Source organism: Pseudophryne corroboree, chromosome 5 (genome assembly GCF_028390025.1).
Source record: "Pseudophryne corroboree isolate aPseCor3 chromosome 5, aPseCor3.hap2, whole genome shotgun sequence".
NCBI lineage: Eukaryota > Metazoa > Chordata > Amphibia > Anura > Myobatrachidae > Pseudophryne > Pseudophryne corroboree.
In genome coordinates, this window is record NC_086448.1 from 599,711,178 (window position 1) to 599,729,166 (window position 17,989).

Sequence of the window (17,989 nt, forward strand, 5' to 3'; positions counted from 1 at the left end):
TTTGTTCGGCTGCGCCCGTCCATATCCCAAGAGTACTCCAGTGACCCCTAGTGGATGAAAAAGAAATGGCAGCTTGTTGGACCGGTGATACATTGAGGGGTATACCTGGAGAGGTTCTGATGCCATTTCCTTCCGTCTGCGGGGAAAGGATAAGAAAACCAACATTGTTTGATATCTGAAACTTTTTATTCGGGTTCTGCAGGCCGCCTACCGGAGCCTGCCTAGCCCATCCGAAACTGGACCATTTAGTCATTGGCGTCGAACCCTGATGGACTTGACATGTCCGCCTCCCTTACCTGCAGTATCAAGACGAACTGCTGTATAATGCACCTGGATATTCTGAGACACAGGTTCAGACTGCACCGAAACCAGACATCCTCCGTATCCTGGACATCTCTCGCCTCCTCCCAGAGAGGCCTTTCCACCGCTGAGTCGTGTAACATGGAAGGCTATCAAGGTTCATTTAGAAACCTGGAGAGGAGAAATGACGTACAAGGTCTCTGGTTAACAGTGACATTACCTGTATAATCTGGGCTGTTCAAACAGGGGTGTCCTGCAGGTGCGTGGAGGGCTAAGAGATGGCTCCACCGCATACTTCACACCTAAGAGGGAATTCTTTTTGACTATCCCAGGTGAGACAAACGAAAGGAGAAAAGGTGGGTTAAATAAACCGAGCCCTATGTAAGGTCTGCACTATAACGTGTAGTGACCGACACGATTTAAAATAAGAATTTACTTACCGATAATTCTATTTCTCGGAGTCCGTAGTGGATGCTGGGGTTCCTGAAAGGACCATGGGGGGGTAGCGGCTCCGCAGGAGACAGGGCACAAAAAAGTAAAGCTTTTACCAGATCAGGTGGTGTGCACTGGCTCCTCCCCCTATGACCCTCCTCCAGACTCCAGTTAGGTACTGTGCCCGGACGAGCGTACACAATAAGGGAGGCAATTTGAATCCCGGGTAAGACTCATACCAGCCACACCAATCACACCGTACAACTTGTGATCTAAACCCAGTTAACAGTATGATAACAGAAAGAGCCTCTTAAAGATGGCTCCTTAACAATATAACCCGAATTTGTTAACAATAACTATGTACAGTATTGCAGATAATCCGCACTTGGGATGGGCGCCCAGCATCCACTACGGACTCCGAGAAATAGAATTATCGGTAAGTAAATTCTTATTTTCTCTATCGTCCTAAGTGGATGCTGGGGTTCCTGAAAGGACCATGGGGATTATACCAAAGCTCCCAAACGGGCGGGAGAGTGCGGATGACTCTGCAGCACCGAATGAGAGAATTCCAAGTCCTCTTTTGCCAGGGTATCAAATTTGTAGAATTTTACAAACGTGTTTTCCCCCGACCACGTAGCTGCTCGACAGAATTGTAATGCCGAGACCCCTCGGGCAGCCGCCCAAGATGAGCCCACCTTCCTTGTGGAATGGGCCTTAACAGATTTAGGCTGTGGCAGGCCTGCCACAGAATGAGCAAGTTGAATTGTGTTACAAATCCAACGAGCAATCGTCTGCTTAGAAGCAGGGGCACCCAACTTGTTGGGTGCATATAGTATCAACAGCGAGTCAGATTTTCTGACTTCAGCCGTCCTTGAAATGTATATTTTTAAGGCTCTGACAACGTCCAACAACTTGGAGTCCTCCAAGTCGCCAGTGGCCGCAGGCACCACAATAGGTTGGTTCAGGTGAAACGCTGATACCACCTTAGGGAGAAAATGCGGACGAGTCCTCAGTTCTGCCCTATCCGAATGGAAGATTAGATAAGGGCTTTTATAAGATAAAGCCGCCAATTCAGATACTCTCCTGGCGGAAGCCAGGGCCAGTAACATAGTCACTTTCCATGTGAGATATTTAAAATCCACCTTTTTCAATGGTTCAAACCAATGGGATTTGAGGAAATCTAAAACTACATTTAGATCCCACGGTGCCACCGGAGGCACCACAGGAGGCTGTATATGCAGTACTCCTTTAACAAAAGTCTGTACCTCAGGAACTGAGGCCAATTCTTTTTGGAAGAATATTGACAGGGCCGAAATTTGAACCTTAATAGATCTCAATTTGAGACCCATAGACAATCCTGATTGTAGGAAATGTAGGAAACGACCCAGTTGAAATTCCTCCGTCGGAACACTCCGATCCTCGCACCACGCGACATATTTTCGCCAAATGCGGTGATAATGTTTCGCGGTGACTTCCTTCCTTGCCTTAATCAAGGTAGGAATGACTTCTTCTGGAATGCCTTTCCCTTTTAGGATCTGGCGTTCAACCGCCATGCCGTCAAACGCAGCCGCGGTAAGTCTTGAAAGAGACAGGGACCCTGTTGTAGCAGGTCCCTTCTCAGAAGTAGAGGGCACGGGTCGTCCGTGACCAACTCTTGAAGTTCCGGGTACCAAGTCCTTCTTGGCCATCCGGAGCCACTAGTATTGTTCTTACTCCTCCTCACCGTATAATCTTCAATACCTTTGGTATGAGAGGCAGAGGAGGAAACACATATACTGATTTGTACACCCAAGGTGTTACCAGTGCGTCCACAGCTATTGCCTGTGGATCTCTTGACCTGGCGCAATACTTGTCCAGTTTCTTGTTGAGGCGAGACGCCATCATGTCTACCATTGGTCTTTCCCAACAGTTTATTAGCATGTGGAAGACTTCTGGATGAAGACCCCCCTCTCCCGGGTGAATATCGTGTCTGCTGAGGAAGTCTGCTTCCCAGTTGTCCACGCCCGGGAAGAACACTGCTGACAGTGCTATTACGTGATTCTCCGCCCAGCGAAGAATCTTGGCAGCTTCTGCCATTGCACTCCTGCTTCTTGTGCCGCCCTGTCTGTTTACATGGGCGACCGCCGTGATGTTGTCCGACTGAATCAACACCGGTTTTCCTTGCAGGAGTGGTTCCGCCTGGCTTAGAGCATTTTAGATTGCTCTTAGTACCAGAATGTTTATGTGAAGAGACTTTTCCAGGTTCGTCCATACCCCCTGGAAGTTTCTTCCTTGTGTGACTGCTCCCCAACCTCTCAGGCTGGCGTCCGTGGTCACCAGGATCAAATCCTGTATGCCGAATCTGCGGCCCTCCAATAGATGAGCCTTTTGCAACCACCACAGAAGATATACCCTTGTCCTTGGCGACCGGGTTATTCGCAGGTGCATCTGAGGATGCGACCCTGACCATTTGTCCAACAGATCCCTTTGGAAAATTCTTGCATGGAATCTGCCGAATGGAATTGCTTCGTAAAAAGCCACCATTTTTCCCAGGACTCTTGTGCATTGATGTACAGACACCTTTCCTGGTTTTAGGAGGTTCCTGACAGGTCGGATAACTCCTTGGCTTTTTCCTCGGGAAGAAAAACCTTTTTCTGAACCGTGTCCAGAATCATCCCTAGGAACAGCAGACGTATCGTCGGAAAACAGCTGCGATTCTTGGAATATTTAGAATCCAGTCGTGCCGTCGAAGAACTACTTTAGATAGTGCTCTTCCGACCTCCAACTGTTCTCTGGAACTTGCCCTTTTTAGGTCGTGCAAGTAAGGGATAATTTAGATGCCTTTTTTCTTTGAAGAAACATCTTTTCGGCCATTACCTTGGTAAAAAGGCCCGGGGTGCCGTGGATAATTCAAACGGCATCGTCTGAAACTGATATTGACAGTTCTGTACCACGAACCAGAGGTACCCTTGATGAGAAGGACAAAATTTGGACATGGAGGTAATCCTTGATGTCCAGGGACACCATATAGTCCCCTTTTTTCCGGTTCGCTATCACTGCTCTGAGTGACTTTATCTCGATTTGAACCTTTTATGTAAGTGTTCAAAACATTTTAGATTTAGACTATGTGTCACCAAGCCGTCTGGCTTCAGTACCACAATATAGTGTGGAAAAATAATACCCTTTTCCTTGTCGTAGGAGGGGTACTTTGATTATCACCTGTTGGATATACAGCTTGTGAATTGTTTCCAATGCTGCCTCCCTGTCGGAGGGAGCCGTTGGTAAAGCAGACTTCAGGAACCTGCGAGGAGAAGATGTCTCGACTCTCCAATCTTTACCCCTGGGATAATACTCGTACGATCTAGGGGTCAACTTGCGAGTGATCCCACTGCGCCCTGAGACTCTTGAGACTACCCCCCCACCTTGAGTCCGCTTGCACGGCCCCAGCGTCATGCTGAGGACTTGGCAGACGCGGTGGAGGGCTTCTTTTCCTGGGAAAGGGCTGCCTGCTGCAGTCTACTTCCCTTACCTCTATGCATGCCCTCATGGGAAAGGAAAGATTGAGGCTGAAAAGACGGTGTCTTTTTTAGCTGAGATGTAACTTGGGGTAAAAAAGGTTTTCCCAGCTGTTGCTGTGGTCCCCAGGTCCGATGGACCGACCCCCAAATAACTCCTTCCCTTTATACAGCAATACTTCCATCTGCCGTATGGGATCTGTATCACCTGACCACTGTCGTGTCCCTGACATCTTCTGGGAGATATGGACAACGCACTTATCTTGATGCCAGAGAGCAAATATCCCTCTGTGCATCTCACATACATATATATAGAATGCATCCTATTAAATGCTCTACATGAATAAAATATTTTCAGTCAGGGAATCCGACCAAGCCAACCCAGCACTGCATCTCCAGGCTGATGGCGATCGCTGGTCGCAGTATAACCACCGTATGTGTGTATATACTTTTTAGGATATTTTTTTTTTTCAGCTTCCTATCAGCTGGCTCCTTGAGGGCGGCCGTATCTGGAGACGGTAACGCCACTTGATAAGCGTGTGAGCGCCTTATCACCCTAAGGGGTGTTTCCCAACGTACCCTAATTTCTGGCGGGAAAGGGTATAACGCCAATATTTGCTATCGGGGTAACCCTACGCATCATCACACACTTCATTTTATTTTATCTGATTCAGGAAAAACTACAGGTAGTTTTTTCCACTCCCACATAATACCCTTTCTTGTGGTACTTGTAGTATCAGAAACACGTAACACCTCCTTCATTGCCCTTAACGTGTGGCCCTAATGAGAAATACGTTTGTTTATTCACCGTCGACACTGTATTCAGTGTCCGTGTCTGTGTCTGTGTCGACCGACTGAGGTAAATGGGCGTTTTTAAAACCCCTGACGGTGTTTCTGAGACGCCTGGACCGGTCCTAATAGATTGTCGGCCGTCTCATGTCGTCAACCGACCTTGCAGCGTGTTGACATTCTCACGTAATTCTCTAAATAAGCCATCCATTCCGGTGTCGACTCCCTAGAGAGTGACATCACCATTACAGGCAATTTCTCCGCCTCCTCACCAACATCGTCCTCATACATGTCGACACACACGTACCGACACACAGCACACACACCGGGAATGCTCTGACAGAGGACAGGACCCACTAGCCCTTTGGGGAGACAGAGGGAGAGTCTGCCAGCACACACCAAAAACGCTATAATTATATAGGGACAACCTTATATAAGTGTTTCTCCCTTATAGCATCTTTTATATATATACAATATCGCCAAAATCAGTGCCCCCCCTCTCTGTTTTAACCCTGTTTCTGTAGTGCAGTGCAGGGGAGAGCCTGGGAGCCTTCTCTCCAGCTTTTCTGTGAGAGAAAATGGCGCTGTGTGCTGAGGAGATAGGCCCCGCCCCTTTTACGGCGGGCTCGTCTCCCGCTATTTTTGAAGTTAGGCAGGGGTTAAATATCTCCATATAGCCTCTGTGGGCTATATGTGAGGTATTTTTTGCCTCTAATAAGGTTTTTATTTGCCTCTCAGAGCGCCCCCCCCAGCGCTCTGCACCCTCAGTGACTGTTGTGTGAAGTGTGCTGAGAGGAAAATGGCGCACAGCTGCAGTGCTGTGCGCTACCTTTATGAAGACTCAGGAGTCTTCAGCCGCCGATTTTGGACCTCTTCTCTCTTCAGCGTCTGCAAGGGGGCCGGCGGCGCGGCTCCGGTGACCATCCAGGCTGTACCTGTGATCGTCCCTCTGGAGCTAGTGTCCAGTAGCCAAGCAGCAAATCCACTCTGCACGCAGGTGAGTTCACTACTTCTCCCCTAAGTCCCTCGTTGCAGTGATCCTGTTGCCAGCAGGACTCACTGTAAAGTAAAAAACCTAAGCTAAACTTTCTCTAAGCAGCTCTTTAGGAGAGCCACCTAGATTGCACCCTTCTCGTTCGGGCACAAAATCTAACTGGAGTCTGGAGGAGGGTCATAGGGGGAGGAGCCAGTGCACACCACCTGATCTGGTAAAAGCTTTACTTTTTTGTGCCCTGTCTCCTGCGGAGCCGCTACCCCCCCATGGTCCTTTCAGGAACCCCAGCATCCACTTAGGACGATAGAGAAATACATTTTCTGGAGCAGCGGAGACCTGAACCAGTAGCGCTGCGCTGTGGGAGAAGAGTCCTAGCCACTAGGCTATAAGAGCTCCCTTTAAAGTTTTTTTTTTTTTTTTTTTTTGGGATTCAAACCCTGGTCCCCCTGTTCAGATACCCGCTACTAGCGTACTGAGCCGCAGCGCTATTTGTGCCTTAAAGTATCTGTTGTGGTACTTGAACCCAGGCCTCTGTGGTTGGGTGTTTAGGGGATTAGTGTGCTGAGCCACACGGTCTCATATATACACATTCCCCAATTACCAATATCATTAGTACCCAGTGACACCAAGAAATAATAAAGGGAATGCAACCCCCAGATGTTTTCGGTATTTTATTCTTATAAAACATTGTGGAAGTGGTTTTACCCCCTATATATAATGGTATTGTATGCATATACATACACATATACACACATATATATATATACACACACACACACACACACACACACACACATATATACATACACACATTATATATATATATATATATATACACACACACACACACACATATATGTATCACACACACAGTGAACCCAACAGGGTAATTAAATATTGCAAACCAGATTTTAATCATTAATGAGCTGAGCCCCAGCTCCTGTTTGATCTACAGCCTCTATGAAATTCCTGGCTGAGGACTCCCCTGCAGGGAGGAATGTAGCCAAAGTGAGGTAAAATAAATATGTCCGCCTCTCCCTGCACAGAGAAAACTAACCTTCCCCTAAGATAGGTTCTGCTGCCTGACCCTGAGAGCTGGGAACCGCCGCCGGGAGCCCGCTGTAAGCTTCACCCCCACCGTTACCTCCTTGCAGCGGCCCAGGGAGCCGAGGACCTGTAATCTGTGCTGTTGCGGCCTGGGGTCCGGAGAGCGGAAGTGCTCCGGAGAGCGGAGGCGGAGGTGCTCCGGGGAGCGGAAGTGCTGTAGCGGCCGGGGAGCGGAAGTGCTGTAGCGGCCGGGGGGCGGAGAGCGCTGAGCCCGCCGTACAGAGCGGGAGTTAGCTCCGCCCCCCCGCTTCGACGCCAAATTTAAAATGAAAACCCGCTGTAGTGCAGAGTAAGCGGGAAGCGCCCTGTATCTCCCCGCCGCCTGTATGCTGCGGCCGGGGAGCGCCAAGCCCGCCGTACGGAGCGGGAGTTAGCTCCGCCCCCTTTGATTAATATCAGCATTTAGTGTGTTGAGCCACAGCGGCTCTTTTGTCTACAAAATACATAAGAACAATGCTATTGTATATGGGACATGCACACATAGCCTTTTCCACAGATACTCTTTTGCTGTGTAAAATACAAAGTGCGCCTTTGATACCCCCCCAGCCTGTCTAGGACTGGGGAGTATAGGGGAGCCGTCCAACCACCACATAATACCACTAAAAACTGACAGTATAAAATATAAATCAGTTTGGAGGAGGGGGGAGATTGTACTCACCGTCCTGTAGTTCCGTCAGGCGTCGTCACTGCTCGACAGAACGGCCCCGACACGCGCCGCACGCAGCGGTGTCCGGCCCCTTTTTTAGATTTAGCGCTCTGGTGGAGCGGCTCCAACACGCGCCGCACGCAGCGGTGTCCTCTCTTATACTCACCGCTGCCATGCTGCCGGAATCTTCTGCTGGATGGAGTGGTCCCGACACGCGCCGCACGCAGCGGTGTCCGCCAACTCAGGAGAGCTCAGTGTCTCCCTCAGCCGGGGCCCATCCCGAGCCGCACGCAGCTGCGATGGGACCCCGCCGGCAGCTCCCGCGGTGCAGAATGGCAGTGGCAGAGCTGCCAGTCTGTGTGTGTGTGAAAGAAAAATAAAATAAGAAAGAAAAAAGAAAAAATTCTTCAGCTAAACCCAAGTGAACCAGCTCCCTTGGGCACTAAACAAAGACTGGCTTGGAGGGAAGATAGTAGGGGAGGAGCTAGCCACAGTGTGAGAATTTTAAAGTGCCAGCTCCCAATCACTACCTACTATTTCCCCATTGTAACTACGCTCCAGTGGCCCCTAGTGGATGAAGGAGAAAGATACTTAACGTCTACCTCCTGTAACAGAAAATAGACAAGGCCGAAATCTGAACTTTTATGGAGTCTAGGCGTAAGCCTACATCCACTCCCATCTGTAGAAAAAGCAGGAAACGTCCCAGATGAAATTCCACCGCAGAATATTGTCTGCTCTCACAACAAGAAACATATTTCTTCCAGATACGATGGTAATGTTTTCACGTTACACCCTTCCTGGCTTGGATCATAGTCAGGATGACTTTGTCAGGAATTCCTCTCCTGGCTAGAATCAGCCGTTCAACTTCCATGCCGTCAAACGTAGCCATGGTAAGTCTTGATAAACGAACGGGCCCTGCTGTAGAAGATCCTCTTGAAGAAGAGGTAGAGGTCACGGATCTTCTATTAGCATCTCGAGAAGATCCAAATACCAGGCCCTTCGCAGCCAGTCCGGAGCAATGAGAATTGCTTGAACCCTTTCCCTTTTTATTGTCTTGAGAATTCTTGGGATCAGAGAAATGGGAGGAAACAAGTACACAAGCCCGTAGACCCCGCTTGAGCTTCTTGTTGAGTGGAGAGTCCATCATGTCGATTTGTGGATAACCCCACCGACGTGTTAGCCCCTGGAACACCTCCGGGTGGAGGCCCCATTCCCCTGGGTGTAGGTCGTGTCTGCTGAGGAATTCTGCTTCCCAGTTGTCTACCCCCGGAATGAAAATTGCCGACAACGCCACTGCGTGTTATTCCGCCCAGAGGCGAATTCTTGACAGCTCTGCGTTGTAGATCGCCCTGAGTTCCAGAATGTTTATTGGAAGAACGCTTTCCTGACTTGACCATCTTCCTTGAAATGACCATCTTCCTTGAAACTGCACCCCTTGGGTGACTGCACCCCAACCACTGAGGCTCGCAGAATCCAATTCTGAATACCAAACCTCCGACCCTCGACAAGGTGAGAAGTTTGTAGCCACCACAGGAGGGAGATCCTGGCTTTTGGAGACAGACGAATCCTCTGATGCATGTGAAGATGCGATCTGGACCATTTGTCCAACAGATCCAGCTGGTAGGTCCTCGCATGAAACCTTCTGTACCTAATTGCTTCGTAAGAAGCCCCCATTTTCCCCAGAAGGCAGATGCACCGAGATTCGGGTCAGCTCCAATACAGCCCGAACCATTGACTGGATCACCATTGCCTTTTCCAAGGGAAGAAACACTCAGACTGTGTCCAGTATCATTCCCAGAAATGTAAGCTTCCACGTTGGTGCTAGGTGTGATGTTGGAAGGTTCAGAATCCACCCATGATCCAGGAGTAATCTAGTCGTGACACCACTGTTTTCCGACAAATGCTCCCTGGACGCAGCCTTCATCAGAAGATCGTCCAGGTAAGGAATTACGTTCACTCCCTGTCTGCGGAGTAGCATCATCATCCCTGCCATCACCTTGGTGAACACCCTTAGTGCCATAGAGAGACCAAATGGCAGGGTCTGAAACTGGTAGTGACAGTCCTGCAGTGCAAACCATAGATAAGCCTGATGAGGCGGTCAGATTGGAATGTGAGGGTACGCATCCTTGACACCCAGAGACTATAGGAATTCCCCCTCTTCCAGACCTGAGATCACCGCTCTCAACTTGAACACTCGTAAGTATGGGTTCAATGATTTGAGATTCAGGATCGGTCTTACCGAAACGTCCGGTTGCGGTACTACAAACAAGCTGGAATAGTATCCCTTGTTTTGTAGATGAGATGGAATTGGAACAATTACCTGTGACAGTAACAGTTTTTGAATGGCGATTTGAAGAATCTGTGAGGTAGGAGATCCTGGAACTCCAGCCTGTAGCCCTGGGATATAAGGTCTATGACCCAGGGATCCTGGCAAGATCTTGTCCAGGTGTGACTGAAGAATTTTAGTCGGCCTCCCACCCGCCTGTTTCCCAGGCATCACAATCCACCATCATGCGGAAAGCTTTGAGGAGGCACAGCCAGAGCTCCGTTTCTGTGAAGCAGCAGCCGCTGGTTTGTGCGATTTACCTCTAGCCCCTGGCGGCGGTAGAAGCACCTCTAGACTTGCCCTGAAACTTTGCAGTCCGAAAACACTGTAAACTGGGTCCGGAGTAGGACTTCCTAGCTGGCAGACCTGCAGACGGTACATAGGTGGACTTACACGCAGTAGCTCGCGAAATTCACTTGTCAAGTTTGTCGCCAAATAAGGCTTAACCTGTGAAGCTTCGCCTTCCACACCTTTCTTGGATTCCGCATCAGCAGTCCATTGACAAAGCCATAATCCCCTGCGTGTCGACACTGCCATAGCTGTGGTGCGTGTGTAAAGCAACCCTCTCTCTTTAATGGCTTCAACCATAAAGAGCGCAGAGTCTTGTATATGCTGCAGGAGTAGAAGAATTTTCTCTTGAGGTAAGGTATTTAACCCCTCAATTAAATTACCAGACTATTTAGCAACGGCTTGAGTAATCCACCCACGTGCTATAGTGGGTCTCTGGGCCACCCCTGCATCTGTATATAAAGACTTGAGTGTAGTCTCAATCTTGCGATCAGCTGTTTCTTTTAGGGAGGCTGCACCAGTCACAGGTAGCACTATTTTACGTGAGAGCCTGGAGACTGACGTAGCCACTACCGGTGGATTTTCACATTTTTTCCTATACTCAGGAGGAAAAAGGAAAAGATAAGAATAGCCTAGGATTTCAAAATTTCTTATCTGGATTAACCCACGGTTTCTTCAAACAGGGTATTTAGTTCCTTTGACACAGGAAAAGTGGCTGAGGATTTTTTCTTTATATTAAAGAAAGATTCCTCACACTCCTCTGTCACCTTATCAGGGATATTTAGGACGTCTCCGACAGCATCAATGAGAGCCTCTACAACCTGCGACAGAGTATCCTCCCCTGCCTCTAAGTCCACCTCACCTTCCTCCTTTTCTGACCCTTCATTATCAGAGTCAGAATGCAGGATATGTGCCAAAGTACGTTTTTGCGGACAAATGGCAGAGGACTGAGAGGCTGGTCTGAGTACTGAGTTCTTTTGCATAAACTCAGCCATACACTGTCTTAAGTATTGAGTCTCTTTCTCATTACGGGATAGTTTAGTCGAAATGGTGGAGATCATCCCCCTAATGGAGTCCAGCCATTCTGGCTCCACCTCACTAGCCTGAGAAGTGATACTACACTGAGCACACACTAGTGAACCCCCTGGAGAAGAGGAACACTGTGCCTTACAAGAAACACACTCTTTGCCTGACATACTGCAGCAGTGACAGCACACACTCAGGAAAAGGTTAAGTGCACAATTAACCCACAAAGAGCCCTTCCCGAGAGACACAGAGAGGATAGATCAGCACAAGGCACCCTTATCGCTAAAGCCAAGCTTAGCTGGGTCGCAGACTAAGTACCTAGATTAAGAACTTAGTACACTAATATATAGCTCCCCCCTGCTATGACCCACTGGTACCGCTGAGATAATCTGGAGGCTCTCGGAGGAGTTGCGCGTCCCTGTCAGTGTCTGTGTCAGCTGCAGTAGTGCAAAATGGCGCTTGTGAGCTGCTGGATCCGCTCACAGTGAAGCCCCACCCCTTCAATGGCGCACGGTCTTCCCACTCTTCTTTATACTGGCTTAGTGTCTTAATGCATAAAATGGAGACAGTCCCCTTTTAAACCTGTATTGCCAGTCTGGGTACTGTGTACACTACAGTATACTAAGGGGAACATTTACTAAGCAGTGATAAGAGCGGTGAAGTGAGCCAGTGGAGAAGTTGCCACATCAACCAATCAGCAGTTATGTATCATTTTATAGTATGCAAATTACAGATGTTTCTTCAGTGCTCATTGGTTGCCATGGGCAACTTCTCCGCTCTTATCACTGCTTAGTAAATGTCCCCCTAAGTCTGGAGACTCATTCTGCCCCGTGTAGAAGCCGTGCATCTCCGTACCCTTATGCCACCATAATGGCCGGCGACCTGCTAACCGAGACGCCGGCTTAGTACTAATCACTCTTCTTTCTTCTGGCTCTGTTAGGGGTGGCGGCGTTCTGCGGGAATGTACGCTCGCCGTGGTGGGGTTTGCGAATAGTTCCCTCCGGAGCTAGCATCCTGTCAGTGAGGAACAAGACCATTAACCCTTACTGGGGTTGGTTCCTCCACCCCCCACCCCCACAAGTCCCACGAAGCAGGCAGGCTGGTGCCATCCAAACAGTAAGTGCACACTTAGGTAATAATTAGACTGAGGATTTTGACTTAAAAAAAAACATTTTTTTTCCTTACACAGGAAATGTAGGCTGTCCCGTTAGAAAACTGTTCAGATCATTTGTGAAACGAATAAGCCACTTGTATTGTGCCTATAAATGCAATTTAATCAGCATCTTCCACTTGAAAAAAAAAAATCTTTTTGGTTAGTTTTTTTTTTTTTTAATACAAAATCCTCCATCTAGTCATCATAAAAGCATAATAACGTTTTCCGAGACCATTCTGGATTATATTTCAAAAACAGGATAAAGGACTTTCAGTTGCCTAACTTTGTCTAAAGCATACATACCGCTTTCTTAGATGGCAAATCAAAGTCAGCCTTCCTCTTTCTTGGAGTACTCAGTACATTGGCGTTTGCTTGCTCACTGCTTGTAGCAGAGCCACATGACTGCTGACCCTCTGCAACAGGACTACACTGGTCAACCAAATTTGGTTCTGTAGCCGAACCTTCCTAGAAAAAGAAAAGCAATAAGGGAATTTCAGCATAATATTAAGCTGAATTTATAATAGAGCTAAATATCCGTTTCAGTATGGCAGGATTATGAAAAATAAGATTTTACTCACCGGTAAATCTATTTCTCGTAGTCCGTAGTGGATGCTGGGAACTCCGTAAGGACCATGGGGAATAGACGGGCTCCGCAGGAGACTGGGCACTCTAAAAGAAAGATTTGGTACTATCTGGTGTGCACTGGCTCCTCCCTCTATGCCCCTCCTCCAGACCTCAGTTAGGATACTGTGCCCGGAAGAGCTGACACAATAAGGAAGGATTTTGAATCCCGGGTAAGACTCATACCAGCCACACCAATCACACCGTATAACTCGTGATACTATACCCAGTTAACAGTATGAAATATAACTGAGCCTCTCAACAGATGGCTCAACAATAACCCTTTAGTTAGGCAATAACTATATACAAGTATTGCAGACAATCCGCACTTGGGATGGGCGCCCAGCATCCACTACGGACTACGAGAAATAGATTTACAGGTGAGTAAAATCTTATTTTCTCTGACGTCCTAGTGGATGCTGGGAACTCCGTAAGGACCATGGGGATTATACCAAAGCTCCCAAACGGGCGGGAGAGTGCGGATGACTCTGCAGCACCAAATGAGAGAACTCAAGGGGTCCTCCTCAGCCAGGGTATCAAATTTGTAGAATTTAGCAAACGTGTTTGCCCCTGACCAAGTTGCAGCTCGGCAAAGTTGTAAAGCCGAGACCCCTCGGGCAGCCGCCCAAGATGAGCCCACCTTCCTTGTGGAATGGGCTTTTACTGATTTAGGATGCGGCAATCCAGCCGCAGAATGCGCCAGCTGAATTGTTCTACAAATCCAGCGAGCAATAGTCTGCTTAGAAGCAGGAGCACCTATTTTGTTGGGTGCATACAGGATAAAAAGCGAGTCAGTTTTCCTGACTCCAGCCGTCCTGGAAACATAAATTTTTAAGGCCCTGACTACGTCCAGTAACTTGGAATCTTCCAAGTCCCTAGTAGCCGCAGGCACTACAATAGGTTGGTTCAAGTGAAAAGCTGATACCACCTTAGGGAGAAACTGGGGACGAGTCCTCAATTCTGCCCTATCCATATGGAAAATCAGATAAGGGCTTTTACATGATAAAGCCGCCAATTCTGACACACGCCTGGCCGAAGCCAAGGCCAATAACATGACCACTTTCCACGTGAGATATTTCAAATCCACAGTTTTAAGTGGCTCAAACCAATGTGATTTCAGGAAACTCAACACCACATTGAGATCCCAAGGTGCCACAGGAGGCACAAAAGGGGGCTGAATATGAAGCACTCCCTTTACAAAAGTCTGAACTTCAGGCAGTGAAGCCAGTTCTTTCTGGAAGAAAATCATTAGAGACGAAATCTGGACCTTAATGGAACCCAATTTTAGGCCCATAGTCACTCCCGACTGTAGGAAGTGCAGAAAACGACCCAGCTGAAATTCCTCTGTAGGGGCCTTCCTGGCCTCACGCCACGCAACATATTTCCGCCAAATACGGTGATAATGGTTTGCGGTTACTTCTTTCCTGGCTTTTATCAGCGTAGGAATGACTTCCTCCGGAATGCCCTTTTCCTTTAGGATCCGGAATTCAACCGCCATGCCGTCAAACGCAGCCGCGGTAAGTCTTGGAACAGACAGGGCCCCTGCTGTAGCAGATCCTGTCTGAGCGGTAGAGGCCATGGGTCCTCTGATATCATTTCTTGAAGTTCTGGGTACCAAGTTCTTCTTGGCCAATCCGGAACCACGAGTATCGTTCTTACTCCTCGCCTTCTTATTATTCTCAGTACCTTTGGTATGAGAGGCAGAGGAGGGAACACATAAACCGACTGGTACACCCACGGTGTCACTAGAGCGTCCACAGCTATCGCCTGAGGGTCCCTTGACCTGGCGCAATATCTCTTTAGCTTTTTGTTGAGGCGGGACGCCATCATGTCCATCTGTGGCCTTTCCCAACGGTTTACCAACAGTTGGAAGACTTCTGGATGAAGTCCCCACTCTCCCGGGTGTAGGTCGTGTCTGCTGAGGAAGTCTGCTTCCCAGTTGTCCACTCCCGGAATGAACACTGCTGATAGTGCTAGTACGTGATTTTCCGCCCATCGGAGAATCCTTGTGGCTTCTGCCATCGCCATCCTGCTTCTTGTGCCGCCCTGTCGGTTTACATGGGCGACTGCCGTGATGTTGTCTGATTGGATCAGTACCGGCTGGTTTTGAAGCAGGGGCCTTGCCTGACTTAGGGCATTGTAAATGGCCCTCAGTTCCAGAATATTTATGTGTAGGGACGACTCCTGACTTGACCAAAGTCCCTGGAAGTTTCTTCCCTGTGTGACTGCCCCCCAGCCTCGAAGGCTGGCATCCGTGGTCACCAGGACCCAGTCCTGTATGCCGAATCTGCGGCCCTCTAGAAGATGAGCACTCTGCAGCCACCACAGTAGAGACACCCTGGTCCTTGGAGACAGGGTTATCAGTCGATGCATCTGAAGATGCGATCCCGACCACTTGTCCAAGAGGTCCCACTGGAAGGTCCTTGCATGGAACCTGCCGAATGGAATTGCTTCGTATGAAGCCACCATTTTTCCCAGGACTCGTGTGCAGTGATGCACCGATACCCGTTTTGGTTTCAGGAGGTCTCTGACTAGAGATGACAGCTCCCTGGCTTTCTCCTGCGGGAGAAACACTTTTTTCTGTTCTGTGTCCAGAACCATCCCCAGGAACAGTAGGCGTGTGGAAGGAACCAGCTGTGACTTTGGAATGTTTAGAATCCAGCCATGCTGTTGTAGCACTTCCCGAGATAGTGCTACTCCGACCAGCAACTGCTCCTTGGACCTCGCCTTTATTAGGAGATCGTCCAAGTACGGGATAATTAAAACTCCCTTTTTTCGAAGGAGTATCATCATTTCTGCCATTACCTTGGTAAACACCTTCGGTGCCGTGGACAGTCCAAACGGCAGTGTCTGGAATTGGTAATGGCAATCCTGTACCACAAATCTGAGGTACTCCTGGTGAGGAAGGTAAATGGGGACATGCAGGTAAGCATCCTTGATGTTCAGGGATACCATGTAATCCTCCTCGTCCAGGCTTGCAATAACCGCCCTGAGCGATTCCATCTTGAACTTGAATCTTTTTATGTACGTGTTCAAGGATTTCAAATTTAAAATGGGTCTCACCGAACCGTCCGGTTTCGGTACCACAAACAGTGTGGAATAGTAACCCCGTCCTTGTTGAAGTAGGGGTACCTTGACTATCACCTGCTGGGAATACAGCTTGTGAATTGCCTCTAGCACAGCCTCCCTGCCCGAGGGAGCTGTCGGCAAGGCAGATTTGAGGAAACGGCGGGGGGGAGACGCCTCGAATTCCAGCTTGTACCCCTGAGATACTACTTGAAGGATCCAGGGATCCACCCGTGAGCGAACCCACTGATCGCTGAAATTTTTGAGGCGGCCCCCCACCGTACCTGGCTCCGCCTGTGGAGCCCCACCGTCATGCGGCGGATTTGGAAGAAGCGGGGGAGGACTTTTGTTCCTGGGAACCTGCTGTTTGTTGCAGCTTTTTTCCCCTTCCTCTGCCTCTAGACAGAAAGGACCCGCCTTTTCCCCGCCTGTTTTTCTGGGGTCGAAAGGACTGTACCTGATAATACGGCGCTTTCTTAGGCTGTGAGGGGACATGGGGCAAAAATGCTGACTTCCCAGCTGTTGCTGTGGAAACAAGGTCTGAGAGACCATCCCCGAATAACTCCTCACCCTTATAAGGCAAAACTTCCATGTGCCTTTTTGAATCTGCATCCCCTGTCCACTGCCGAGTCCATAAGCCTCTCCTAGCAGAAATGGACAATGCACTTATTCTAGATGCCAGCCGGCAGATCTCCCTCTGTGCATCTCTCATGTATAAGACTGAGTCTTTTATATGCTCTACGGTTAGCAATATAGTCTCCCTGTCTAGGGTGTCAATATTTTCCGACAGGGAATCTGACCATGCAGCAGCAGCACTGCACATCCACGCTGAAGCAATAGCTGGTCTCAGTATAACACCAGTGTGTGTATATATAGACTTCAGGATAGCCTCCTGCTTTCTATCAGCAGGTTCCTTTAGGGCGGCCGTATCCGGAGACGGTAGTGTCACCTTTTTTGACAAATGTGTGAGCGCTTTATCCACCCTAGGGGGAGTTTCCCAACGTGACCTATCCTCTGGCGAGAAAGGGAACGCCATTAGTAATTTTTTTGAAATCATCAATTTATCAGGGAAAGCCCACGCTTCTTTACACACTTCATTTAATTCTTCAGATGGGGGAAAAACTATTGGTAGTTTTTTCTCCCTAAACAAAATACCCTTTTTTGAGGTACCTGGGTTTATATCAGAAATGTGTAATACCTCTTTCATTGCCTCAATCATGCAACGAATGGCCCTAGTGGACATTAAATTTGACTCGTCGTCGACACTGGTATCAGTATCCGTGTCAAAATCTGTGTCTGCCATCTGAGGTAGTGGCCGCTTTAGAGCCCCTGATGGCCTTTGAGTTGTCTGGGCAGGCACGAGCTGAGAAGCCGGCTGTCCCGCATTTGGCATGTCGTCAAATTTTTTATGTAAGGAGTCGACACTTGCACGTAATTCCTTCCATAAGTCCATCCACCCCGGTGTCTGCCCCGCAGGGGGTGACATCACATTTATAGGCATCTGCTCTGCCTCCACATAAGCCTCCTCATCAAACATGTCGACACAGCCGTACCGACACACCGCACACACACAGGGAATGCTCTTAAAGGAGACAGGACCCACAAAAGCCCTTTGGGGAGACAGAGAGAGAGTATGCCAGCACACACCAGAGCGCTATATAATGCAGGGACTAACTGAATTATGTCCCCTTATAGCTGCTATAAGTTATACTGCGCCTAAATTTAGTGCCCCCCCTCTCTTTTTTAC

At 48.7% G+C, this 17,989-nt stretch overlaps 1 protein-coding gene across 1 annotated transcript in view; it reads right to left on the minus strand.

Annotated features, from left to right (window-relative positions):
- Nucleotides 1–17,989, minus strand: part of RNMT (RNA guanine-7 methyltransferase) — a 182,654-nt gene that overhangs the window by 125,650 nt on the left and 39,015 nt on the right. Inside the window, exon 4 of the mRNA XM_063923402.1 lies at nt 12,859–13,020. Coding sequence (XP_063779472.1) covers nt 12,859–13,020 — 162 coding nt within the window. The remainder of the gene's footprint in view (nt 1–12,858; nt 13,021–17,989) is intronic.